This window comes from Peromyscus maniculatus, chromosome 10 (assembly GCF_049852395.1).
Source record: "Peromyscus maniculatus bairdii isolate BWxNUB_F1_BW_parent chromosome 10, HU_Pman_BW_mat_3.1, whole genome shotgun sequence".
Classification (NCBI taxonomy): Eukaryota; Metazoa; Chordata; class Mammalia; order Rodentia; family Cricetidae; genus Peromyscus; species Peromyscus maniculatus.
Window position 1 is genome coordinate 2,671,151 of NC_134861.1, and position 26,809 is coordinate 2,697,959.

The following is a 26,809-nucleotide window of genomic DNA, read 5'->3' on the forward strand; positions in this document are numbered from 1 at the left end:
GATTGTCTGAGGCTGAGTTTAATGATTCCCACAGAGCGGCAGCTGCTCTGTGGCTCGCATGGGTTGGGATGTCTCTGGAGTCATTCTAAAGAGAAGAGGGAGGTTTCCCAAGCAGAAGCAAGGCCCATGGCTCAGTGTTATGGTACACGGCCATCAGGCAATGGGGTTTGAGGGACCCCAAGTGCAGGGATGGAAAGTGTCACCATATTCTTTTCTCAGAACCTTGAAACCAGCTGATGTCATTTTCCTTTCTGTTGTTGACACCACAGGTCATCTTGATCCTGACCAAGTACTACCATGCAGACATGGGGAAGGTTCTGGAAAGTTCTCTGTGGCGGTAAGTCAGCCTGATGGGCTTTTCTCTTCCCATACCTGTGTGACATCATCTCCCAGCGTCCTGGCTGAGGCTGGAGTCCTACCCTGGCTCCAGCAGCTCCCGCCCACTAGTGGGCCCCACCAATTTTCGGTGGCTTAGAAAGACATAATGGAGATGTCGAAAGCGGATTAGGAGTTTCGTCAGGGGGACAAAGGGCCCTGGCAGATGGACAACTGTTTGGAAAGCTTCTTTCCTCGCTCTTTTCTGTCTGTTGTTTGCTCCTGGCTCTTTTTGCCTCCTCCCCGGAGGAGGAGGCTGGCAGCCTGAATCCAGGTCACTGCACAATCTCCCTGGCTCTGCTCTGGACTCTATAGGCAGCTCCCAAGCCCCCCAAAGCTCAGGCTGGCCTCATTGTTGGGGTAGTTTGCTTTCTTTCTGGCTCAGCCAAAGAACTGTAAATAAATAACCCACCCAGGCGGGATATCTCTTTATATGTGAAACATGAATTGGGCCCAAGGACATCAGACCGTCTTTGATGTCTGAGAGGAGAGGAGGGAGGAGGCGTCCGCAAAGACCATTTTGGCCATTATCATCGTCAGTTCTGCTCGGAGCATGAGGATCTCTCGGGCTTCGGGTGGGATCTTTCCTCCCACGGGAACTTTTACCACTGGAGTCATTCTTGGTGTGGGATCATTTTTGCCTTCTCTGTGTGTTTTTCCAGTAGCGATTAGTTCATTGTAATTTGAGTTTGAAAAATACCTGCCTGTTGGGACTGTTTGTTTGTTTGAGATAGGGTCTCATTCTGTATCCCGGGCTAGCCTGGAAGCTTATCATGCAATTTCCTGCCTCTGTCTCCAGAGTGCTAGGACCAGACCTGCATCCCTGTGCCTGGCTCATCGGAATGGCTTGCAGGAAGAGCCGCTTTGCTTGTATCAGAGGGGTTTGGCATCCCACTTGTCCTGCCTCTGCGGCATGTTAGGAATGTGCTCCATGCTCCAGTGGTGCCTAGAGTGGAGGTTTTTTATTATTATTATTATTTTTTTTATTTTATTTATTTTAGTGTGTGTGTGTGTGTGTGTGTGTGTGTGTGTGTGTGTGTGTGTGATGACAGTGTCACCTGGGGCACTAAAGCCCCTTGAGTTTTCGTCACTGCATCCGCAGCCTTTTGGGGCCAGCTCCCTCAGCCAGGAACTCACCTCCTTCCACACCAATCTGTTCATGCAAAGCTGGGACAAGCAGTCAGGAACGGGCCACATTCTTGTGCGGACATAGGCTCCCCTCGTGTGACCCTGATGCTCGCCATGGATCTTGCTGCTCTGGTGCTTGAGGAGGGGGACACCGCTGCCGAATAGATCAGGCATGAAACTCCGCTGGCGGGGCCAGTGAGGTGGCTCAGAGGGTAGAGGCGTTTGCCACCAAGCCTGACAACCTGAGCTCAGTCCCTGGAGCCGCGTCGTGGAAGTAGAACTTCTCAAGTTGTCCTCTGCCCTCCACACGTGCACCATGGCACGTGTGCCCACACGTGTCCACGTAATAAAAAGGGGCACAGGTGAATAAACCTAAAAACTGTAGCAGCGTGAGCCTCTCTGAGGATTAGCACTGGAAGTTTGGCTCGGGGGTGTTACCAGGGGAGGGCAAGTGTGAGGAGGCACCTTCCTGCCAAGTGGGGGGCCTCCTTTTGCTGCCACGTGGATGGAGGTCATCTTCCTTCTCCTTGTACATTAAACAAAAATCCCCAGACTTCGGACGCCAGCATTCAGGCTGCTCTGTTCCCCACCCCCTCGGATACCTTCCCTAGAGATTTCCAGAATGCTGGATTCCTCTTCTCTCAGCTTGGCTGAAGGAGCAGGAAGTGGAACTCTCTGGAACAGTGTCTGGTGTTTGGATAGCGAACTGCTTTCCCAGGGCAAGCAGGCTTTTGCAAGGCGCTTGCTAGGTGTAGGTCCTACTTACTTTGGGACCTCACGGGGTGTGGAGGACAGAGAAGGCTACCTGGGGTCGGGACTCCCCGGTGACAGGCTCCAAATTCTTCAGAAGAAGCTGGGGAACCCCAGAGGCCAGACCACCCCTTTAGAGCTGTGGGTCAGGCAAGCTTCCCTCACATAGCCTCAGTGATTTATCTGTCTGAGGGGGTGGAATGGAGGACAGAGGTGGTGAGGTGGGAAAAGGTGCCTTACCAAACATCCTGAGGATGGCATGTTGTCTAAATTTGGGTTTTCCCCAAAGCCAAGCAACAGATTTTAATTTTTCCCATCCATTCCTCATCACAGTCTCTCCACCCAGACATTTTCTCAGCTTGATTAAAAATGCATTCAGAAGCACCAGTCATTTCCAGAAACTTCCCCCACCTCTTCCGCTGGTGCAGTGACTTTCTGTGTTTATATTATGCTTTTGTGTGTGTGTGTGTGTGTGCTGATGTGCTTGCCCAGACTTAACAGTCTGAGGAGACTTGAGCTGAAGTTTTGCATTCCTTTCTCTTTTGCTCAGAAACCAGGCTTCCATTTTGCACACTGTTCTGAGGCCTGCACAGCCATTACTTTCCTGATCGCTTATGGGCCTTTGAGCTGATTCTGTCTTTGAGCTCTGATCCAGGGAGGGGCCAGTGCTCACAGCTGCCACCTGGGGAGGCTCCAGTGCTCCCAGCTTCCACTCAAGGGTCCAGCACTAACAGGTCCTACCCGGGGAGGGTCCAGAGTTCACAGCTCCCACCCGGGGAGAGTCCAGAGCTCATAGATCCCACCGGGAAGGGTCCAGAGCTCACGACACCAGGCTGACAATTTATCTAAACTTTTCCAGTTTGTCAGCATCCCAGCATCCACTTGATTCCTGGTGAGGAGTGCTTTCCATGCTATTCTGACTACATTTTCTCTCTGGAGTGTGTTCTGCTCTTATCTTGCTCCCACACTGGGACAGGGCAAGTGGCACTGAGAGGCTGAGAGCATGCCTGTGGGTCCTTCCCTGGGTGCTGCCTACCTGCTGCCCACATTTGAGGCCCGTGGAGTAGACTGTTCGGGATCCAGTGTCTGGGGAACACATATTAAATGGGGTTATTAAAGACACACTTATTGAACGCACACCGAGCCTCCCAAGAATTCTCCTGTGTAATCACAATAAATACATTTTTAATGACAGGTCTGGTATTTACATTCTGGAAATGGCTCTGGGAAATCGAAGCTGAATGCATTTTTAATTGTTCTGTGTTTAATGGGCCTCACGTCAGCGGCATCTCCCCCACGGCTTCCTTGACCCATCAGCACCTTCTGTCTGCATCCTTCACCGGGCTTGGGTCCTTTGACCAGCACAGTGGGTTGGGAGAGACAGTCCCACCTTAAGATGTGCTGGCTGGCACCGGGGAGTTGGAGTCACCTGCCCCCCTCCTACCCTGGGCTCACAGGGCCTGGTCGAGGCCTCCTCACTCAAACCAGAGTTGGTATGTTCTGTCCATCCTTAAAACCCTGGGCAGTGGCTACTGTGCCTACTGGAACAAATGACCACACCGGGGCACTTAAACAACAGCCATGAACTTCCGTAGTCCTGGAGGTCAAAGTTCAAACCATGGTGTCACAGGGCAGTGCTTCCTCTGTAGACTAGGAAGGCCTGCTATGCCCCCGTCAGGCCCTGGTTGCTGAGTCACTGAGCCCTTACCTCTGTCTTCTGTGTGTGTTCATGTGTATATGGGTGTACATGTGTGCAGGTACATATTATGTGTGTACACACTGTGAGGTGTATATGTATGTGTGTGCACATGTGTGCAGGTGCATATGTATGTGGGTACACACGATGCAGGTACGTATTTATGTGGGTACACACTACACAGGTGCATATGTATGTGGGTACACACTGCGTAGGTGCATATGTATGTGGGTACACACTGCGTAGGTGCACATGTATGTGGGTACACACTGCGTAGGTGCATATGTATGTGGGTACACACTGCACAGGTGCATATGTATGTGGGTACACACTTCACAGGTGCATATGTATGTAGGTACACACTTCACAGCTGCATATGTAAGTGGGCACACACTGTGCAGGTGCATATGTGTGTGGGTACACACTGCACACATGCATATGCACCTACACACACGTGTCTGTGGAAGCAGAGGTCAACCTTCGGTGCCATTCCTTTGGAGGCATTCACTTTTTCAGTGTTGTTTTTAAGGCAGATCTCTCACTAGCCTGGAGCTGGCCCAGGAGACTAGGCTGGCTGATGAGCAAGTCTAGGACCCCCCTAGCTCTAGGCCCCAGCTCTAGGATTAGATGTGTGCACTCCAGTGCCTGCCTTTTTCATGTGGGTTCCGGGGATTGAACTCGGGTCCTCCTGTTTGCCCGGCAGGCACTCTGCTGACTGAGTTACTGCTTCAGTCCTCTGCCTCTGTTGTCACATGACCTTGCTGTGGGTTCCTAAAGACAATGGCTGCTGGTTTAGTGCCTGGCCAGATGTTTTGGGATGTTGTCATCTCAAGAATCTTAGCTACCTCTGTAAACCGCCCCCTCCCCCCCGCTGTTCATGGGGTTCAGGACATGGACATCTCTTTGAAGGAGCTACCATTCAGCCGTGGCATGATCCATCATTAAGCTCTGGGGATGCCATCTGTATGGTTTCCTAAATGGCCACTGGTCCTTGCCCTGTCCTCTGTCTTCCAGCCACTCTCTTTGTCCCTCTTCATCCACAGCTACACCCCTGCTGTCCTCCCCAGCTGGCTACTGTGCCACCACCCCACCTTTCCCAGAAAGACCCAGGGCCTTGATAAACAGTCTGGTGCTGCTGATGGACTCAGTCCTACCTCGTAGCTCACGCCTGCCCATCCCAACCCTCTGCCCAAACCCCTGGTGGCCTAGGTGTCAGGATTGGCAGGCAGAACTGGAGCCGCCGCAGGGGTGTGGGGACGTGGGTGTTCCTGGACTCTGGAGAGTTCGTGTGATGTTTGCATCTACTCTATAGTCAAGCTGCAGATTCAGGAGATGAAGAGAAGGGAAGGGAAAGAGACGTCCACAGCAAAGTGCCCTGTGAGTGCCGCCCACCCTGCCCTCTGGGAGAGTGCTGCTAGGCCTGTCCCTGCTTGAGGACCCCGCTCCCCACCCCCAGGCAAGGCACAGCGGTGTGGTGAGTGCCTCCTGGAACTGAATGGGCTCCAGGACTCTGGGTTCTCAGTGTTAAAACTGGGCCATCTCTATGCACAAATCTGTCCCCTGAAACACTGAAGACCAGCCCCTCAGGAGGCCCTGCTCAGTACTGTGCCTGGGGTTTGTGTTTTCAGCCTTCCCCTCACTATTGTCCTCAGCCTTTTAAAGCTTGCTTTCCTAATGGCCTCCCACACAACTGTGGTTTCACTGAAGCATCCTGCATGTGTGTTCTTTATGTGTGGGACTCACATCCTTCAGGCCCTTCAAGAACCAGTATTGGCCACCTGGGGGCGCTGTTTACCCCCAGTGAATGTGCCTGGTGTGGAGAAACTAGCCTTGCTTCCCTGGCCAGGACTCAGGGTCTAGATGAAATCCAGATCTGGATGCCAGGCTCTAAGGTAGGATCTTAGGCTGCATTCTAACAAGCTCTAGGAAATACTGATGCTGCCTGTCCATAGGACAACATGCCTGGTGGTTCGGGAGCACCTGGGAGTCTGTGGTGAAAAGCGGCCCACGGGTAGAATCTGGTCAAGCTGGACCCTGTCCATCTAGGAGTCTCTCTGTGTGTGCTGCCTGCTGTCTGACACGCACTTAGTATTATTCCTTAGTTCTGATTCTATCCTCATTCGGTTCAGCTCACAGCTTTCCCCTAAGGAGCTGCCCTGTGCAGAACCCCTGCCCCCAAGGGGGACCCTGTCACCTCTCTCATTAAAATTTCTGTGTTCTTACTTACATTGCCTCTGCCACTACTAGATATAAGCCATTTGAGCATGGAGACCTGTCAAGTCCATATGGTTGATCACAGGATGCTGTAACCAAGCTCTGATTGGTGCTAGGCATGCATGTGGGGCCGGACTGTATGGGTGGGTGGACAGATGGGTGAACTAATGAATGGGAGGTGATAGATATGTAGATGTGTGGATGTGTAAATGTATATTGGCTAGCTGGATAAAATGATAGCTGGGTAGGTGGGTGGATGAGTGGATAGACAGATGGGCAGACAGACGAGTGGATGCATGCATGTGTGAATGAATGATAGTGATAGTGGGGTTTTAGGAAACTCCTGGGACCTAGAAGAAGAAGGAAGAGGAGGAGGAGAAGGAAGAAGAAGAGGAGGAGGAAGAAGAGGAAGAAGAAAAGGAGGAGGAGGAGGAGAAAGAAGAAGAAGAAGAAGAAGAGGAGGAGGAGGAGGAGGAGGAGGAGGAGGAGGAGGAGGAGGAGGAGGAGGAGAAGAAGAAGAAGAAGAAGAAGAAGAAGAAGAAGAAGAAGAAGAAGAAGAAGAAGAAGAAGAAGAAGAAGAAGAAGATTATGATGATGGTGATGATTATTTTGGTTTTCCAAGACAAGGTTTCTCTATATAACAGTCCTGGATGTTCTAGAACTTTCCCTCTAGGCCAGGCTAGCCTCAAACTCAGAGATCTATGTGGCTCTGCCTCCCGACTGCTGGGATTAAAGGCATGCGCCACTACCACCCGAATACCTTGGAGATTCTTTATGATTATGAGGTCACTATAGAAGTCACGAGCACAGTCATCTGTGATGCTGTTGAGCAGGGAAAAGAGGAAGGGCACATTCTGAGACAGGAGAAAGCTGACCACGGCCCACCTTCCCACTCCTGCCCTCCATCCTGGGTTACAGACTCCAGGGTCTACACCGAGGGTGGCTCTTGGGCAAGGTGAGTTTGGATTAGGGACACACTTCCCTGACCCAAAGGCCTCAGTACCACAGCTACCTCTGTGGCATCCCACAGGTACATTTGACCTTGGTGCCTGCCAAAGGGGCAGCTAGGAGAATCCCTCTGCAGCTTTGGAGTGGAGTGATCCAGGTTTCTGCTCCAGATGGCCTGGTTGGGATCTGTCCTTTTTTGGGGGGTGGGGTGGGGGTGGAGAGCATTCTTTAATTATGGAATCTTTGACATATAGAGAAAAGTGCAGAATGCAGGAAACCCCAGCCCGGGGACTGATGGCAGAGGTGGGCTAGTGCACATTTCAATGCTCCATCTGTTCTGCCCAGCCTGCCTCTTTTGTGCTTAGCCTGATGTCCTGGGGTCCTGGGGTGAGGGGAGGGGGAGCAGGCACACTACCACAGGTAGGCAGTGGAGTTAGGGTGCCATTTTCATTCCAGCAGAGCCTCGCCAGCTCAGCCGTTACAGAGCTGCCAATTGTTTCCTCTCTCCACGAGAGCTCACACTTAGAAAACAATAGCTTCCAATAAAACCCACCCTTTGCCCTTCTGATGCACCCCCCTCTCCGCTGTCTACCTGGAAGTTATCTCCATCTTGAGCTTGGGTTGGACCGTTCCAGTTTGCTTTAAAGCTTACCTATAAAGCAAAAATTTAAGCACATGCAACAACACATAAATCACAATTTATATCGGTTCAAGACAATGTGTGTGTGTGTGTGTGTCTCTGTAATCAGATGTCTAACCACCGAGCTTGTTTTAAAAATTGGTATGAATGGCATTCTCCTGCTGTGGGCATTTGATTTATGTTCTCAACTGTGTTCTGGTAATTTCCCCATGTTGCATGTGGATCCTCCCTGATGTGTGCATTCTCCATCATGGGATGGTGATTTTGTTACCTGGGGCGTTTGCTATTCCAGTGAGGGCAGCAGCAAGCCTGGGAGCCATAGTGAGCTCCAGGGCTACCTCTCCAGGTAGGTATGGGGCAGCGTGCAGCGCCAGCTGGGTTTCTCCTCTCTTCATCTTGCCAGCTTGTCAATGCTGTGGCTAGCTCCTCCATATCTTTGATATCATCAGACTTTGCCTGTTTGTACTCAGGGGCTACAGAGCTGTGACTCACTGTCCTCCTGAGGTGGCATGTACCTTCTCATGGTCACAGACAGGCCTCCTCTGTGTAACTTAGCTACATAGGCACTGCTGCATCTCTCTCTCTGCATTTGTCAAGTTGCTTAACTCTTTCCTAGCCCTTCCTCTTCATGAGAGGGGCTCAAGCCATCTCCAGGTCCTCAAATGTCAAGATGCATCTCTTCTAGATGTGACCTATTCCATCATACTTGGCCCTGGGGCTTTGCTCTTTTCAATACCCACAGACACTTTCTCCTAAGAGTGGTTTGTCTTGCCATTGCTTGGTCTCAATGCACCAGTCTTCTGATAGTGAGCCTGTGGGTGATGTCTCTCGGCAGTTCGCCAGTCCCAACTTAGACATCATTTTCACTGGAGCAGGTTTCAGAGTTTTGCTCACTGGCACCCGCTGGAATTTCCTGGGCCAGAGCAGGTCACAGGGTCACTTGCAGCAGTGAGAAAGGAGCATAGGATCAAGTGTCACAGTGGCAAGAGCAGTTCCAGAAGATCCTGCTGTGCACGCTAGCAAGCACACTCAGGGGGAAGGGAGGGTGGAGCCCGTGTGGACTGCTCAGCATCTCTCTGCACACGTCCTGCATCCCCATGTCAGGCCTCAGGCAACTTGCCATCTTCCTTCATTTCATAATCTTTCATTTTTAATTCATTTCATTTAAAAATTTTAATTGTCATTAATTTAATTTTCACTTGTTTTATTTTTACATATAAATGTAAATGCTCAAGTTTTGTTATATCGTGTCTATTGTTCTGTTGATTAAATCCTGGGATGGAGTTCCACAGAACACACTGTGGGAATCTGTTATCGTTTGCTTTCATGTTCCAAGAGAGCTGGGATTTGAGAATTTTCAGACCATGTCTATTTCTCTGTAACATCCCTGCATTGGTATATCAGTATATTTAAAGCCAAATTTGAGTCTGTCTTTCCATAATATCTCCCTCACACTTTGTTTTCAAAATCTTAATCCAGGCCTCACATACACAGCACACACTGCCCCTGAGCAACATGCAATGTATATTTCATAGACTGTGATAAGACATCATGGTCTGTCAATGCCCAGGGGGAGGGATCAGAGCTTTGAAACTCAAAGCCAGACCAGCTGCTCCCAACACTCCTTACTATTAAGAATAGGTAGTTCTCTGTGGAGACAGAAGCCATGCAGTGTGCACTCTGGCTTGCTTATTCCAAAGGAGAGGTGGACAGAGCTGGAGGCAGGGTATTTGACCTGCCCACAAGGCAGCCGTGACTCCTGGGTATACAATGTGTTTCTCAGTGGCCTGGATGCCAGGATTGGCACAGCATGGGAGTGCTGATGGGTCTTTGTCATCAGGGAAAGATGAGCAAGTGCAGCCACAGCTCCCAGAGAGGAGCACTGACGGGTAGCCTGCTGTGCCCATGGTGGCATCTGGAAGGCACCAGTCTTGCACTGTTGGGATGGTATAAGGTGTTTCAGTACCTCATGTGCCAGGCTTTGGCATGCCTATGTGCTTGCACACTGAAGTTGGTTTTGATCTTTGCTGAGTCCCTGTCCCTCCTGGTGATCTCAGGGGCCTCCTGTTCAAGGATCCCAGTTGTTCAAATCCAGACCCATATCTCACAGCTATTACATAGATGACTTCTAACCCAAAGATGGCAGTAGACACAAAGATGGTATGTATAACAGGTATCTATAACATATATGAATTATGTCCTCTAGTGGCCTCAGCACAGGGCTTCACATCAGCACCCATGCATACGGAGAGCCAAGTTAAACTCAGACAAGCCTCAGGGCAGGTAGGGTTCTCAATAAAGGCCCTGACTTGGAAACTTGGAGTCTAGTCAAAAATAATCATTTGACATGAAGCATCAGTTTGTGGGCCTGGTCCACACCTGTAGTCCCCATACTTAGGAGACTGAGTTGGAGTCCAGGCTGGGTTGTGCTGTGAGGGTCAGAGCAATCAAGAATAAGATTTGGGTGACTGAGAATTTGTGAAAGTTCAAGACATGCTTCTGTGTCCCCAGTCCCCTGTAGTCTCTTATCCATCCATCTATTTATCCTTCCCTCCTCCCCGCTTCCCTTCCTTTCTTTCATCTATCCTCTTCCTCCACCTCTGGTTCCCCATCCCTCTTATCTTTCCATTCATCTCTCCTTCATCACTTCTCTACCCCGTTCATCATCCATTCACCCATCCATTTCCTCATCTATCCTTCCATATAGCTATCCACCCATCCATCCATCCATCCATCCATCCATCCATCCATCCATCCATCCATCCATCCATCTATCCATTTGTACAGCTGTCTATCATTCATGCATCCTTCTACCAAACTATTGATTGGTTCACCCACAGTTCTCCATTCAGCCATCTAACCACCCACTCACTCAACCGTCCGTCTGCTGTGGTTTGAATGTGAGATGTCCCCCGTTAGCTTGAGCATTTGAGCACTTGTCCCCATTTCCTGTTAATTCTCTACTTGCTGCGTGTGAATTCAGTGTGACCAGACAGTCTCCCGCCACTGCCCCGTTCCTTTTCTGTCTGCTGCAATGTCTTCCCCGTCATTATAGACTGTGTCCCTCCAGAACCATAAGCCAAAACATGCCCTTTCTCTAGCAAGTTGTGTTTGTAAGGGTGTTTTATCACAGCAACAAGGAAGTTACTAAGGCAGTATCAACTCCTTATTCACTCTTTATCGACTCACGTGTCCATTCACTCATTCATCATTCATCTATTCATCTGTCTATTCATCCACTCATTATCATCAAATATCCATCTATCACTCCATCACCTACCTATTCCCATCATCCATTTCATCCATCATGCATTAATCTGCCACCAACCCATCATTAATCTGCCTATTATTATCCATTTATCATCCATCCAACCATCCATCTACTTATATATGCTTACTCCATCTTTCCATCTACCCATCTATCCATTCATCATTCAATAGCTACCACTCCATCTACCATCCATCCACCCATCCATTCCATTCATCATTCTTTCATCTTTCGTCCTCTTTTATGCATCCAACCACTCACACATCATTAATCTAATCTATTCAGCATTTTCCATTCATTGTCCATCCAACCATCCATTTGCCTATACATACCTATCCATCTACCCACTTATTTGTTTATCACTCAATATCTACCAACCCATCCAACATCCATCCACCCATCATCCATTCCATTCATCATTTATCCATCCTTCATCCTCCACCATCCATCTACTCATCCCATCATTAATCTAATCTATTCATCATTTTTCATTCATCATGCATACGTACATACATACATATATACATACAGCTATCTGTCTATCTATGAATCCATCCATCATTCACCCAGCCAGCCATCTATCCATTCATCATTCATCTGTCATCTACTCATCTAGACTTTCAGTTACAGTAAACCATAAGTAGCACCCAAGACTCTAAGTGTAGAGTCTGTAGATGAAGAAACCACCCATGACAGCATGATACAGTCCTCAGTGACATGAGACTTGAAAATCAGGGAAGCTCTAGACATGCCACTCTGCTGGAGAAGGTGGCCACCATCAAAGGCTTCCTGGAAGAAGATGGTCTTCTCTCCCAGGATTGCTCTGCTTGTGTAGTGCCCAGCCCAGTTCCTCTTCACCCTCCCTGATGGCCCTTCTGCAAACTCCTGTCAAGTCTATGCAGCTACCACTTCTTCAGTTAGCTTAAACTACATCCCAGAGAAGTGCTGGGGCCAGCACTGACCATGGAAGGTAATGGCCACATTGTGCTGTCCTCTTCTTCCCCTGTAGGGAAGCCTCTTAGTAGGACCTGACCTGACACTCCTTTTCACAGACTTCATCCTGGCCTTCAGGCTGCCTGTCTTTGGTCCATCCCTCCTCACCCTCCAGAATCCCAATATTTGACTCAGCTCTGGTGGACCGAAATGGCCACCCTAGAGTGATGATCACTCTGTGGCGTGCCCATCCCACACACTGAAAGAGCTTCCAGAAGAAGCTGACCTGCAGGTCAAAAGCATGCCTCAGCAGCCATTGTTTGCCTGGAGTTGCCTTCCTAGAGTTGCAGGGGCCCTGGCTTCTCTCCTACTGTGATGGCAATTGACTCAGGCAGATTTGCCCCGCCTCCTTTTAGGTCTAGGTGACAATGACTCTCTTGGATGCTCTTTTGACAAAAGAAGACCGTACTGGTGGAGAGGTCCTGGTGGTCTGTGTTGAGCCAGAGCCCTCCATGGGCATTAAGACCTCCCCTCTGGGGTCATCATTGCCTGCCCCTGGGTTGGGGTCTCCCTGCAACCTCTGTTTCTTCCCCAGAAACCTTCCCAGTCTCATATCCCACTCTGAGTGTCAGGTGCCTCCTCCAGATCTCCCAGGACAGGGGTGACAGCCTGTCACATGTCCCAATGTTCTGGTCCTGTGCCTCCTAGGATCTGGTCTTCCTGTGTTCTCTGCTCTCACAGAATCTCAGACCAGAAGTGAGTCTGGGGTCTTGCTGAGCTGAACAATGCCCATAAGGTGTCTCTCTAGCCTTCAGCACCCAGCCTCTCTGCTCCTTCACACAGGACACTAGATAACGTTATTATCATTTAGGAGGTCCTAGGAGGTGGGTGTTGACAGATTTCTCTCTAGAAAATTCTCCATCAAAAAAATTCCTGCTAAATATAACTCATAATCACCACAGAACTTCTGAAAACTATAAAATAGATGAGGCGTAAAAGCAATCCCTGTGTTAGTCCCACCCCATGAGATTAAAACTATTAATATCTGAGATGAATATTCTCTCCAAGCTTTTAAAGATGCAAATATATACATGTTTTATAACTGTTGAATCCCAAAGGAATTATGTATTAAACATTTTCTTATGCACCGACTGTTTTCACAGCCGCTATTTTTAATGGCCGTATAATACACCCTGATCTAAAGAAGGTATTATTTATTTAACCAAGTTCTCGGTTTTAGACATCTGAGTCATTTCCAATTCTCACTAAGGTGAAGATGCGTAATGTGAAGAGCTGCGGCACCCGGTCCTGCATGCATCACCCTGCATCTTGGCTGGGACTCAATCCTGGGGTGGTTATTCTACTAAGCAGTGTTCCCTTATGGGGAAGGTGTCCAGGCAACTCTGAGCATTGCTGGGCAATGGAGGTGCTAAGGCCTGGGTGGCCTCTGAGACCCACAGTAACCCCCCGCCCACCCCGTGTTGAGACTGGACAAGGATGGCCAGGCCTTGCCTGACTCAGCGTCAATTAGAGCTTCTGCCGCTGCGCTCTCAGGCTCCAGCACGTGTGTGAGGCTCTAGCTTCTGCCCCTGCTCTCTCAGGCTCCAGCACGTGTGTGAGGCTCTAGCTTCTGCCCCTGCTCTCTCAGGCTCTAGCACATGTGTGAGGCTCTAGCTTCTGCCCCTGCTCTCTCAGGCTCTAGCATGTGTGTGAGGCTCTAGCTTCTGCCCCTGCTCTCTCAGGCTCTAGCATGGTCTCCCGGGTTGTGTGAATTTCTATAGCCCCTGATCTTTGAGCACAGGGGTGGATCTCTCCCAGGGGAGTATTCCTGGTGTGGCTGTCCCCTGGCTGAAGGGAGGCTTGGCGGGGTAAGGAACAGTCATATTCATGACTCTATAAACGCTGCTTGAGGACAGTGACCTCTGGACCCGAGCACCTTCTTTAGTGACTTTTCTTGATGCTGGGACAAAATGCTAGACAAAGGCAACCTAAGGAAGGGCCTGGTTTTGATTCATAGCCTGGGGATACAGTCCCTTACAGTGGAAGAGTTGTGACAGGCACATGAGGCAGCTGGTCACATCTCGTCCTCGTCCACAGTCAGAAAGCAGAGAGGCGGGGGAGGGGGGATGCTTGTGCTCAGCTCACTCTGCTTTCTTATTATGTCCAGCACCACAGTCCGTAGAACGGTGTTACCCATCTCCAAGATGGGTCTTCCCTTTTAGTTAAACCTTTCTGGAAACTGCTTCACAAACATGCGTGGAATTGGGTCTGCTGGCGGCGACTCTAGATCCTGCTGAGTTGAACATGGGTATCAGCTATCATGTCTCGGCTCTGTGTCAGCAGTCTGCTGCCTTCAGCCCTGAGCTTGCTGCGGCGTGGCATGATCGATGTGACTCTCATCCTCTCTCGGGTTAGCCTGGGCTCACACACAGCCCTGGACCAGGGATCAGGAAGGATGCAGGCTCAGAACTTGCACAGCGCCACTTCTGCGTGCTTTACAAAGTAACTCCCAGAGAAGAAAAGCCTGAGTTCAGGGCAAGGGTCTGCTTCCCGACAGAGAAGTGCAGCAAGCCCCTCCTCAGTGGAGTCAAAAGACCAAGGCTTGTGGAGAGCAGTTGAGATGGGAGCACTCCCAGCCCAGCACAGCAAGCCCTTCCTCAGTGGAGTCAAACCACCAAGGCTTGTGGAGAGCAGTTGGGATGGGAGCACTCCCAGCCAAGCCTGGTAGCTTAGAACCCACCCGCTCACCAGCTACATTCACAGCAGCGGCACCCCGGGGAGGGTGTTGGAATTCAGAACTCGCCACCTGCCAGGCCTGTGTGGTATGTGTGATGCCACATGAAGCTTAAGTAGTTCACAGGCTTGGCACTGAGCCACCCGCTGCCCCTGCCGCCCACCGTCCCGAGGACAGCAGGGGGGCTACCTGCGCTTTGAAATGTTTCACCAGCAGATGGCCGCCATCACTTCTGTTTGGCTTTGTTTCCCTTTGTGGAGGAGTCTTCTCTGGCCTCCTTCCTGGTTCTCTCTTACACATGCAGGCTGCGCTGCTCAGCGCCTTCCTCACCCATGGTGTATGTGATTTAAAATTCTACTTGGGTCCCCAGCGGGACTGCTGGCTGGAGGCCTGTGGAAAGCAGGCTTTGTGGGATCAGGGGGAACGGTCTCACCCCGTACCACCTCCCTAGTATATCCCACATGTTCCAGGGAGTCCACCCACAGCTTCTCCATCTCCTCCAGGTAGCCAGAGCCCAGGCTTTCAGATTGAAGATCTGAGTTCAAGTCTTGGCCTTGGGAAAGCTGCTAGTTGTCTCTAAGCCCATGTCTATGGGATGGGGATGAATGTATGGCTTTGATTTGGGATCCAGGTACTGGATGTAGAATGGATAGGCCACTGCCTGGCTTCGGATGATTCTGACATCATTGATTCTTTGAGAAACACCTGTTCCTGACAGTGATGGGACAGTGGGACCAGGTTTCCAACTCTTGTGGATCTCTCTATGTGGTGGTGTGTACCTCCAAAATGACAGGTCCAACATTGCTCTCCACCAGGTGCTGGGGATAGCAAATGACAGCCACAGTCCTAGCCCCCAAGTACAGAACCTCTGCCACCATTTCCTGTCACCACGTTCCCGTCACCTCTGTGGAGACAACTGCTCTGTCCTATCCCTCCTGTCCTTTGTCTCTTCCTTGACCTCCTCACTCACATGCAAAGCAGGGTGTCCTGTGGGCTGGCTTTGGGGTTGTGGGAGTCTTCATCCACTGGTGCTCAGAATTCCCATCTGCACAGAGCAGTAGCCGTTTTTTTTCTGCAGGGTCCCACATGTCACAGCTGGGGATGGATCACAGTGCCTCTGTGATGTGCTCAGACTCCCATATGTCCTACATCTCAGTCATCAGCCTGTGCCAGTGACTCCCTGTTCTGGAACTTGGACTTTTCTGTCCAGCCCCGGCAACTTCCACGTGGACACCTGCCCTAGCCACGACAAGGGCCCTATGCTCCCACCTTGCTCTTAAGGCCAGATTCCAAAAATCAGGAGAGCCCTTCATCCTGCCCAGCTTGGAACTAGCCCCCAACTCAGAGGTCCATGCGGCCCTGGGACACGCTCCCTAGGACCCTCAACCTCCTGCCCCCAGCTGGTCATCCAAAGTCAGCTCCTCTCTCGCTCTAGCCACCCCCCCTCCCACCCTGCCCCTCCACTCCCCGTCTGTGCACCAGCTCAGCTCTGTTCTGAGCCCTCTCACCTTGACATGCCCGCTCCCAGCAGGAAGGCCTCCCCAGAGCTGCCTGCAGACTCTGCCTGAGATGCTGTCACCCATGCTGTTTTCTCTCTGCTGAATCTCTCGCAGTCTCCTGGGATTTACATACAATGCTTAAGATCTTCATATTATTTTGACATTATTCTAATGTCATTTTCCTTTTCAAATGCCGCCGTTGGCATTATTTCTTTGTATGTGGCTCATCTGCCGCGCACGCCAAGCGGCAGGCTTGAGTGAACGTCGTCGACCTCTGCTGCAGTCATGTACCCACCCCTCCACCTCCTCACCCCCAGGCCCCATTGCCCCCATCCCCACCCGCTGTGCTTTGAGGGCTGCTGGCCCAGTATAGCCCGTGAGATAGTGCCAGGCTTCCTAGGTGCATAGAAAGCCCCACCTCCTAACCACCACCCCACCCCACCCCGCCCCACTCACGCACACTCACTGGTGGAAAGCAGAGCAGTGGGGCACTTCCTTCAACCTAAGATGCTGGCCTGGGCTATTTTGTTCGGATGGCCCATCCCTCACCCTCACTCAGCGCCTGACTTGGGACAACACTCAGGAAGCCTGGGCGTCCTATGGCACTTTCTGTGGCTCCTCATGTCTCAGGCTCTTGGGAAGAGTAGGGTCTTCTGAGCGTATGAGGGCCAGAGGGCCAGGAAAAGCAGGGCTTCCCCTCCCACAGTGTGTAGCATTGGCTGGTATCAACACTGAATTCCCTACCAGGCCAGCTTCCAGCTGTCAGCCATGACCCTGGGTGCAGAGTGGGTTAGAGGTGTCACCGTCATTCTCTCCCCACAGCCATGTGACCGCAGTGGCCCTCTGCTGTTTAGGGCTCCGGAGTCCTGAACTTTCATAGGAGCTTCTAGACCTCTGGGTAGTGGCCTGAGAGGGCATGGTGGGCCCCACAGAGCAAATGGAACATTTCCAGCTTTCCCCGGGAGCGCTGGCCTCCTGGCTTGTCACCCTCCCCACCCCTCATGTGTTCCTCGGCCGTGCATAAGTGGCTGGTGCTGGACACTGAGGTCCTGGGCTGGGAAGTAGCAACTCTGCTGTTTCTGGGTGCCTGGTTTTAGAATATTCTGTTAGTTCTGAGTCTCTGGTCCCCCACCCCCTGAAGAAAGCCCCAAGAAGTGGGGGTGTCTCCGGACAGGAAGGCTTACGGGGCTCTACCTCTGACTCACTCACCTGACCCTGGGAGTCCATTGACCCCAGACATGTCCTCTGACTTCTGTTGGCTTCATGCCTCTGTCAGCCCTTCCTGGATGCTAATCCTGATCTCAGAGCTATGGAACCTGGATGTACACAGTCCTCTGTGCTGAGGGAGGAGGGGGCCGTGAGGAAAGATGTAGTGGCTTGCTTTAAGTCTCTTGCTGTGTTGATTTCATCACTCCTGGTGGCAGGAGTGGGGGGTCTCTGGCAGCATTCACCCCCCAGCATGGGTGCCTGCAGCAGCTCACACAGAACCCTGTACTGGCATGGCTTTCTCTAGGAGAGTCTCAACAGAAGTCAGCAGAGCAAGGGACATAGCTGTGTCATGCACAGACACCAGGAGAGGCATTAAAGATCCTGTAAGCTCTCCTGCCATACTGTCCCTGTGAATGGGTTCCCATTTACCTGTGGAGGGTCACCCAGCTGGTATGTATAGACCAATACTGTAATCTGGCTTTGAAGGAATCAAGGCCATGAGGTCTCTGTAGACACTTCAGGGAATCTGGCATGGGTGCAGTCCTATGTGGAGGCAGAATAGATCTCTGATCTTCAAGAACCTTCTGCTACCCTTGGGCCCAACTCAGGCAACCAGGAAACCCAGATGTACTGGTTCAGGTGTGGTTTCTGCATTCCAGGGCTGCATGGGCCCCTCCCTGGGCTTGCTTCATCCCTTCAGATGCCAGCACTACATTCAGCCAGCTTGGCAGCCAGCAGCTTTTCAGGCTTGCTATGTTCCCCAAATCACTGTGAAATGACCACAGTCTCCAGAGTCCCACAGGGCTGGCCTGGGTGGTCTTGGGCAATGTTCTAAGTGACTTCACTCCTGGGATGGGATCACTTGATCCAGGTCCCAGAGAATCCTGCCTACAAAAAACTGTCACTCTCTCTTCCTGCCCTTCTTGGGGCTTTCATCCCTTGTGGCCTAGGGATTGCCAGCCTGAGAAACTGGTTTAGAGGCGCTGTGACTTTCCCTTGTCTTCCGAAACTATTCCTGCTGTCCTAAACAAATGGCTTACGTTGTGTGTCACCCTCCCAGGTCAGAAGCCCAAGGGTGTCTAGTCCCTTCCAGTTTGGTGGAGGCTTCATAAGCAGCAGCAAGGCTTCCCAGCTACATGTGGGTGATAAGATGCCTAGGCCTTGCCCCTTCCTTCACAGCTGGTGGAGGGGCCCAGCCTAACCTGTAGGCATGCTTGCTCTGGTCAGCAGAGGATTTCAGACTTGCTTTATGGAGCCTTCAGCATAGATGCATGTGAAGCCCTTACAGGTGCAACCCTGAGATCCCAGCTCCACTGGAGGGCACTGGAGGGGTCGGCAGCGGTTCAGCGTTCTCACAAGGACATCCTTCTTGGGCAGGGTTGTGACATGGGACACTCATCTCCATCAGGCCCACATTTGCTACTGACCTACCATTTCGAAGAATGTTTTTAGCGAATGAGCCAGTTGCCAAACCCTGATCCTACAAGGGATTTGGAGGCCATGGACTCTGACAGAGATCCAACTTGTCTGGATCTATGTTTGGTGGTGGCACCTGACGGATTCCCATGGCCTGGGTGGTAGAAGTTTCTGACATCTGTCCACCTGGGCAGCCTGCCGGAGCCCCTGGCCCCATCTTAATCAGGGCCCCGTGGTCCCCACCTCCAGTCACTGCATGCTTAATGTCCTGCTTCCCACCCCCGAGGGAAGGATCTGTACCACTTTCAGCCGTGGAAAGGACAGCTGCTCTTCTTGAGGTCCCTTCTGAAGCGAGCAGCATACAAGGCTGTCCGGTTGGTCCTTGTCCCTCTGCTGAGCCGCCATTCCTGGCCACTAGGTGAATTTGTGGGTCTGATGGAAGCTGTTTCTGTCACCCCCAGGGTGGGCCCCCCTCTCTCTCCTCTTGTTCCTCCATGAGGTGCAGGAAGAGTAAAGATTCAAGACTGTGGGTCAGGTGGAGTCCCCTCAACAGGGCATGGGAAACCCATGCCCTGCCAGCCACAGTTGTCAGTGGGCTGTGGGGTTCCTGCCAGGTGTGTTCCATGACAGGCTCCTGTGGACCACGGGTGTGCGGGGACACATTTGATCAGTGATCTGAGGAAGCAGCTGGCTCCAGGCCTGGGGCTTGTGTGAGAGTCAAGGGAAGGGATAAGAAGAGACACCTCTCTGCCTGTCCCCAACTCTAGCTCTGGACTGGAGGCGGTGGAATGGGCTCAGAGACCAAGAGAGGACATGGCACTTCCCACCTCCTGGCCTCTGGCAGGCCAGGCCTATGTGACTGGTGACCTCTCTATGGAAATGGCAGGTCAAGAAAGCCATGAGATGTCACACACAACTGTTAGCAAGTGTCCCTTGGGATCAGTGCCAGGACAGAGGAGGGGCCTCCACTCTGCTCTGGCCCAGGGCTCCTGGGGAGATGAATGAGCTTTGAGTGGTGACTACGACGACCTCAGGCCCTGCTTTGGGATCTGGCTCTTAGCTTCATCCACAAGGCTACATCTGTTCACGGGCCACCAAGTAGGTAGTTAGTTCAATGCCTCCCACTCCCTTATCTTGCTAAGGGCTGGTCATTGGGGCCCAGGCAAACCCAGCCAACAATTCTGATGAGGAATGCCCATGTTCCAGGATGATGGCCCAGCTCAGAACAGTTGCCTAAGAACCCAGGTGTGGCCCTCAGGAGAGAACCTGCTCACAGGACTGGGCAGCCAGGCCAAGCTAGTCCCATGCCCACCCAGGGCAATGGTGACCTCTGCACAGGAACTCATGTGTCCATCACAGATGTTTGGGTATCAGCTACATGCAGGTCTGATGCTGGGCTTGGGGCCTTGGTGACGTCACACCCACGGGCTGTCAATGAGGGACTCAGGAGCTACTGCAGACTACACATGAGAGGGAGGCAGTGGGTACCTGAGACAGACTGGTGCCCCCAAGGGAAGCTTCCCACTGGAGGAACACCCATGGGAGGCTGTGAGGAAGGGATTTTGCAGCCCTGGGGACCACATTCTTCCATTAGAATAAGAACAGCAAACGTCATTTGGAGAAAGCTGGTTTATATAACACTTGCTTGGGCAGATTCCCCAGAGACCCTACCAATTCCCAAGATAGGTTTTGCTGATCCAGGTAGGTCAATGGGTGCTGGTCTTTAAGGGAAGGAACTTGAGGACATCTAGAGTTGTCTCAACATCCCCATGAGGCAGGCATGATCCTCCTAGTCTACAGATTGAAAAACTGAGGCTTAGCAGAAAAAGGGCCTGCTCACTAGGGTGGAGCTCTTGCTGTGGCCCATGCCACAGCCATTCCGTACCCCTCAGGCCTTCCCCAGAGCTCGCCCAGTGGGGTTTGTTCTCCTAATTTTAAGCACACCCGGGACTACTTAGTACCAGGGTGGCTGGAGTCCCGGTGAGAGAACAGAGCCATGGACAGGAGTGCTATGAAGTCCAAATACCCCTCGTAGGTGGTGGCCAATAACCCAGGCCCCTCCCCGCTCCCGAGAAGTCCAGAGCCACTCATGTCCCAACCGCACCATTGGGAACCAGTCACAGAGATCCCAGACTGAGAATACCCAACCCCCACCCCAAGCTATGGATAAGTCATTGGCCTGGCTAGTGGTGGTCCCCTCTACCCTTCCCTCTGCAACTGCTTTGGCTCACAGCTGGGTGTTCACCCTGCATGGGAGGCCTCTGACAGGTTCCTCCAGGCCATCAGCATCACAGCAGGGGTAGGAGAGGGTGGCCTCCTTGGGGCAGGGGTGAGGACTTCCTGTTTATAGCAGGGGTGACCGTGATGAGGGTAGAGACAGAAAGGTGAAGCCGTCCAGCATCAGGAGAGCATGGCTTTGAAAAAACGCCAGCTCTGCTCAGCCCCAACTCCCTCCCCAGAGCCTCAGTTTTTCATCTAGGACATGGGGGTGGGATAGCACCCACCTCATAGGGTCCCCTTGGGAGGCAGAAGCCTGCAGGTGGGATCCGCCCTGGCAGGCTTTGGGTTCTGGTGGCCCCAGTCATGGCTGCTCTTTGACCTCGGAGGCCGGCTTCTTCCACACAACGCGCTGGCAGTGCTCCAGGGCATCACACATCTCAGCGGCCTCTGGGCTCTTGCACCAAAAGCTGGGGCCTAAGACACACTGGTCCGTGCCTAGAAGTGGAACCTTGGGGCTGTGGCAGGCCCCCATCTTCCTGCACAGGTCCGTGGGGTCCATCATGAGCCTGAGGCTCTCTATGAGTACGGGTTCATACTCCGCCACGAAACGGTTGCACTGAAGCACGTAAGGCAGTGGCAGGATTCGGCAGCCGCCTTTGAAGGCGTTCAGGATGTCCCGCTTGGTGCTCTTGCGGTCCAGATTCTGGGAAGATACGCCCAGTATCCTTTTGCACCCATGGCAGAAGCTGCCTTGGTTTTCTTCATCCACCAGCAGGGACGGTGTGGTTGCCTCAGCCCTGGAGATGGACCTGGCCTGCCTTCTGCTGTTACACAGCCTGATGGTCTCACACACTTTCTCTGGGGTGACTCTGGTCACAAGCTGAACCAGGTTGGGGCTGTAGGCCTCCACCAGGGTGATGCACTGCTGGACCAGAGTTTCGGGCATTATGGAACACACTCGCTCCAGGGTGTGGGTGATGAGGGCTTCTGTGCTGTTGGTCATGAGCCATTTGTCCATCTCCTGGATCACGTTCAAGCACACATCACAGGTCAGGCCCAGCTGCATCTGCATCTCATTCTTCTTGGGCAGCTCCAGTTCCAGAGAAGGGATTCCATCCACAGCGGCCACTTGAGCCAGCCGGTGGGCAGGCTCTCTCTGCTCCTCACAGAAGCCCCCCTTCCTGCAGACCTCCTGTGAGGGGAGAATCTGCAGCGTTTGCTGGGCGGGGACGAATTGCTGTCGGATGTAGTTCTTGCAGAGGGCAGCCAGGCCAGGCCCCAGGGATGCACACTGATCCTGGAAAGTTACCTCTGCCAAGGTCAAGTTAGACTCTAGAGCACCCTGGAGCGTGGAGATCAGTTGCATGCAATCTTGGCATACAGTATCCCCAGGCATCTGTGATGGGTGGAAGCTGAGGGCCCCGTTGGACAAGAATGGAGCCATCACTTCAGTTATATCCTCCTGTGTCAGCGGTCTCTCTGAGGTGGCAATGGCTAGGTGCCTCTGTAGTGGCTCACAAAGGGTGAGCGCAGTGCATACCGGAGCCACGGCAGTGTCTGGGGTTCCGCTGAGCATGCCCAGGACAGCTGGGCTGTGGTTGTCCACCATCTGCTTGCACTTAGCTGATGATTCCGGGCTTGGAAGCCACTCACAGGTCTTCGTTATCGATCCCAAAATGTCAGCCTCTGTAGCATCCGGGTTCATCCCATTACCAGCAGCGGCTGCCACATCCTGGCACACACTGCAGGGCAGGGACCTGACTATGGGCTTGCTCCAGACAGCACTCTGGCAGTACCTCACGGCCTGACACTTCGCAGCTGCCTGCAGGTCTTGACACCATACCTCAGAGCCCTTGGCACACTCCCGGGGGTCCGTGATGGGGCTGGCCTTGGCGGCCCCCAGGAGACCAGACAAGAGAATCAGAGCACACAGCATCCTGCCCATGGTTCTGCTGGCTGCTACCTCTGCTTGGCTGTCGCTATAAAACCAGCTCTACTGCCTGGCCTGCTCCGCGAGGGGCCCGCCTCCTGCTCCTCCCCAGCCTGAGTCAGAGCCCCACCTGCCTGGGTGCTGGCTGGCACTCTCCTCTCTGGCTTCTGTCTTTTGGCCTTTCCACCTTCAGGGAACATCTCCCTCTCTTTCCCTGAATAATCAGTATTTTCAAAGTCTATCTTCTTTGGGAATGAAGTTTCTGTTCTATGTCACACCAGGGCTAGAATTCTAGAGTGAATTCCTAGAGTGACTTATTTCTAGCTGGACCTCATGGCCATGTGCCTGCCACAGGCCCTTTTTCCCAGGGCCCACTGTTCAGGGGCTGAGTGGACTGTTGACCCCACAATGCCTGTGTGAAGGCTGCCGGCATGCAGAGCCTTTCATTCTGGAGACTTCTATGGGAGGCTGGGTGTGGGCTGGTCCCTAGCAGATGCGCATGATGTTTGCTGAGGTTCACATATACAAAAGAGTTTTGTTTCACTGTTAGGTCATTTGTTATCTTCTGTAATTTTGGAAATAGGCATTAGGCAAGAGCATTGGCGCCAGGCAACACACAGGTGGCCAGAGCCTCATCCTGTTGATTCTGTGGAGGATTCTGGAACCAGACTCACCTGTTATGATTGACATGCAGCTCATTACTCCCACAGGAGTGGGCAGATCAGGGACCCCGAGGGCTCTGTGGAAGCCCCACATGCCTTAGTAGTGTGAGTGCCACACATGGCTATCTGTGGCTCAGACCCTGGGGCTCTGGAGGAATTCACTTCCCAGTTATGTGGGGCGGGTATCCCAGCCACCTTTGCAACAGCTTTGCAAAGAATGCGGACAGGCCTCCTGTTGCCCTCCTCCTAGGGGGCTGAGCTGCAGAGAGAACACAGAATGAGGTTTACTGAGCCCTTTAAATGACTGCCAAAGACTCTGCTTCCTTTGGGCCAGGGGAGGGAACAGGCTTGGTGAGGCTGGGTTCTCTTAGCTGCAGGGCCACCAGGGCCAGCTGGGTGAGCTATGCACAGAGGCGGGGCTGCAGACAAGGCAGTCTTATCTAGATCTGACTGGGCTGGCCCAGCTGACTCACTCTCCAGCACCTTACCAGGTTGCTGTTTTTGGAACACCCACTCACTTTGTTTTTGGGGCTCAGGCATTTTCTCAACCCTACAATCAACTCTGTTTGCCAAGTGTGCGACCTGCCATTTGACTCAGTTTTGATGTCAACTCCCCAGGGTCCATCCAGATCCTGCATCAGGGGTTCAGACCGGACACTGGCTCAGTCCTCTCCACCTGCATCTGTGTATCATGATTCCTATGGCCCTACTCAAGCTCAGGGACTAGTAGGAAGGTTCACAGAATGCAGGCAAGTTCTATGCTAGTGTTGACCAGTTTACCTCAGCAGCCAACTTAGGAACCACTAGAGAGGAAGGTGCCAACAGCAAGAGATGGGTAGGACATGGAACCTCCAGGCCGTATCAGGGAGTGTCAGCCTCCAGCCCATCTGTGGGTTCTCCCCAGAGTACTGCCCCTTCCCAGAGTCATGGGTGAGGGATAGCTGAAAGCCCCGGCACTACAAGCTCTCTGGTGGGCAATGCTTTCTAGAAGCTGCCAAGGTCACCAGCTCAAATCACTTCACCAGTATAAATACAAGTGTGGGCCAAGGAGTCGCACAGGAAATACACCAGGCTTAGGGCCTCCGTTGTATTTCGTTTTGATACCATTTCTAACTTAGAAGGCAGTTGCAGAAACAATTTAGAGAATGTCTATACCTTTCCAAGTATACTGATAACATTTATTCTCTCTACATCATTCTATTTTCTTCTTATCCATCCAACCATCCATCTACCAACCCACCCATCTATCTATCCACCTGTCCATCCATTTACCCATCTGTTCATCCATCTATCTGTCCATCCATCCATTTGTCTACCCAGTTATCTGTCTATTCATCTGTTGTCCACCCACACACCTATTTTCCATCCATTCACCTACACATACATACATACATACATACATACATACATACATACATACATCTGTTCTCCATCCATTCATTCATCCATCTAATTATCTGTCTGCCCACTCATTTGTCCATCCATTTATCTGTCTACCTGTCCATATATCCATCTATCCAATTTTCTATCTGCCTGTCCATCTACTTGTCCATTCATATATTCATCCAGCTACCTACTCACTTTCCATCCATCCATCCATCCATCCATCCATCCACCCATCCATCCATGTATCAGTCCATCCATCCAGTTATCCATTCACCATCTGTCCATTTATCTATCCATCTGCTCATCCAATTTTCTGTATGTCTTTCTATTTGCCTGTCCATTTTTATCCATCCATCCATTAATCCATCCATCCCATCTACCATTTGTCTACCATCCCTTTATCTGTCTGTCCATATGCATAAATATTTACAGGCAGTGTGTCACAACTGCTGTGGGCGGCTGTGGGCGAAGGCATTGTGTCCCTTTGCCCATTTCTTCCGTGTGTCATTCCTAAGAATGAGGGCATTCTCTCCTATAACCACAATGCATTTATCGAAACCGAGAGCTGCCGTGTTGACCCAGTGTTATCTGCTCTACACCCAAGTCCAAGCTTTCCAGGTGCCAGTGGTGCCCTGTTCTGAGAGCTTATCTCCCAGGCCTAGCTCTACCCCAGTCACCTGATACACTCACTGTACACATTGCTTTGCTCACGTCTGCCTGGAGCCCTGGTAGCCTGGCCTTGTCTTCTGTCACACTGGAGCATAGGCTGGTTATATTGCCCAGGCCCCTCATTGGTGATGCTTCATGACTGGTGCAGCTGGGTCCTATAGTGGCATCCTTCTGCACTGCCCTGGGCCCTCTTGGGACATTGGACCCAGAGATGCCTGAAATGTGTGTTTCTCTGTACATGAAAAGCTTTCTCCTCTCTCCTCATCCCTTTCTGCTTTCTCCATCTTTTTTTTTTCATTAAAAGAAAGACTCATCACATTGGATTTTACTTTTACTATTCTTAAATCTGATTTATTGTGATTTTGAACTATTGTTTGTGAGTCTTAATCCAGTGGCATTGCTGGTTGCTCTTGATGCCCAAATGGCTCCAGTTTTGACCTGTGGAGCATTTGGAGCTGTCTTTTGTCTCTTCCAGTTGTCCTTATCATTCTTTGAGCCCCTCATATCCAGCCATGGCACCACCCCGGGCTCAGTTTGTTCTTTGCCCAGACAGCCCTGAATTCAGCTTTCTCTCCAAGGAAAGTGTTTAGAAACCGTGCTGGAAGCCAGTTGAGGGGGCTGTGCTACTGTCATTCCCAGACCCTCGTTGACATAAAATGATACTTCACTTACTGGTGAGGAGGAAAAAGGATGAAGGTGGAGGGAAGGATGTGTGCTTATGGAACCACACACACATGTTCATAAAGTACTAAGTGTTTACCTGTGTGCACATAAATGCATGCTACAGATTTATCCATCCATCCGCCATCCATTCATCCATCCATCCATCCATCCATCCATCCATCCATTCATCCACCTATTTACCCACCCATCTATCCATGTATCAACCCATCCACCCATTCAACCACTCAAGTGTCTACCCACCTATATATCTACCTTCTCTCCCATCCATCCATCTGTCCATCCATACATCCATCCATGCACCCATTTTGTGAGCCCATTTGCTCATATGCACACTTCTGTGCAGCAGTGCGCAACCCAGCTGCCCTCTTTTCAATGTTTGAACCCCCCCTTGCCTAACAGTGAGAAGCCTAGCTCTTATTATCCTTAATGTATCTATTCACTCTCATTT

At 51.7% G+C, this 26,809-nt stretch overlaps 2 protein-coding genes and 1 long non-coding RNA gene across 7 annotated transcripts in view; 2 read left to right on the top strand and 1 right to left on the bottom strand.

Annotated features, from left to right (window-relative positions):
* Positions 1–26,809, top strand: part of Sorcs2 (sortilin related VPS10 domain containing receptor 2) — a 385,723-nt gene that overhangs the window by 155,702 nt on the left and 203,212 nt on the right. For all 5 annotated transcript variants that reach the window (XM_016004035.3, XM_006985589.4, XM_076545711.1 and 2 more), the window contains exon 2: positions 270–337. In XM_016004035.3, the coding sequence (XP_015859521.1) occupies positions 270–337 (68 nt within the window). The remainder of the gene's footprint in view (positions 1–269; positions 338–26,809) is intronic.
* Positions 6,668–26,809, top strand: part of LOC121832729 (uncharacterized) — a 29,404-nt gene continuing 9,262 nt past the window's right edge. Inside the window, exon 1 of the long non-coding RNA XR_006076427.2 lies at positions 6,668–7,118. This is a non-coding gene — a long non-coding RNA (uncharacterized LOC121832729). The remainder of the gene's footprint in view (positions 7,119–26,809) is intronic.
* Positions 20,425–23,010, bottom strand: Psapl1 (prosaposin like 1). Its single transcript, XM_006985588.4, has one exon. The coding sequence runs from the start codon at positions 22,973–22,975 to the stop codon at positions 21,392–21,394; it is 1,584 nt and encodes a 527-aa protein (XP_006985650.1). The 5' UTR covers positions 22,976–23,010; the 3' UTR covers positions 20,425–21,391.

Bases quoted from the DNA above. Each gene is read 5' to 3' on its own strand.
- Psapl1 (XM_006985588.4), bottom strand. From the start codon at position 22,975: ATGGGCAGGATGCTGTGTGCTCTGATTCTCTTGTCTGGTCTCCTGGGG.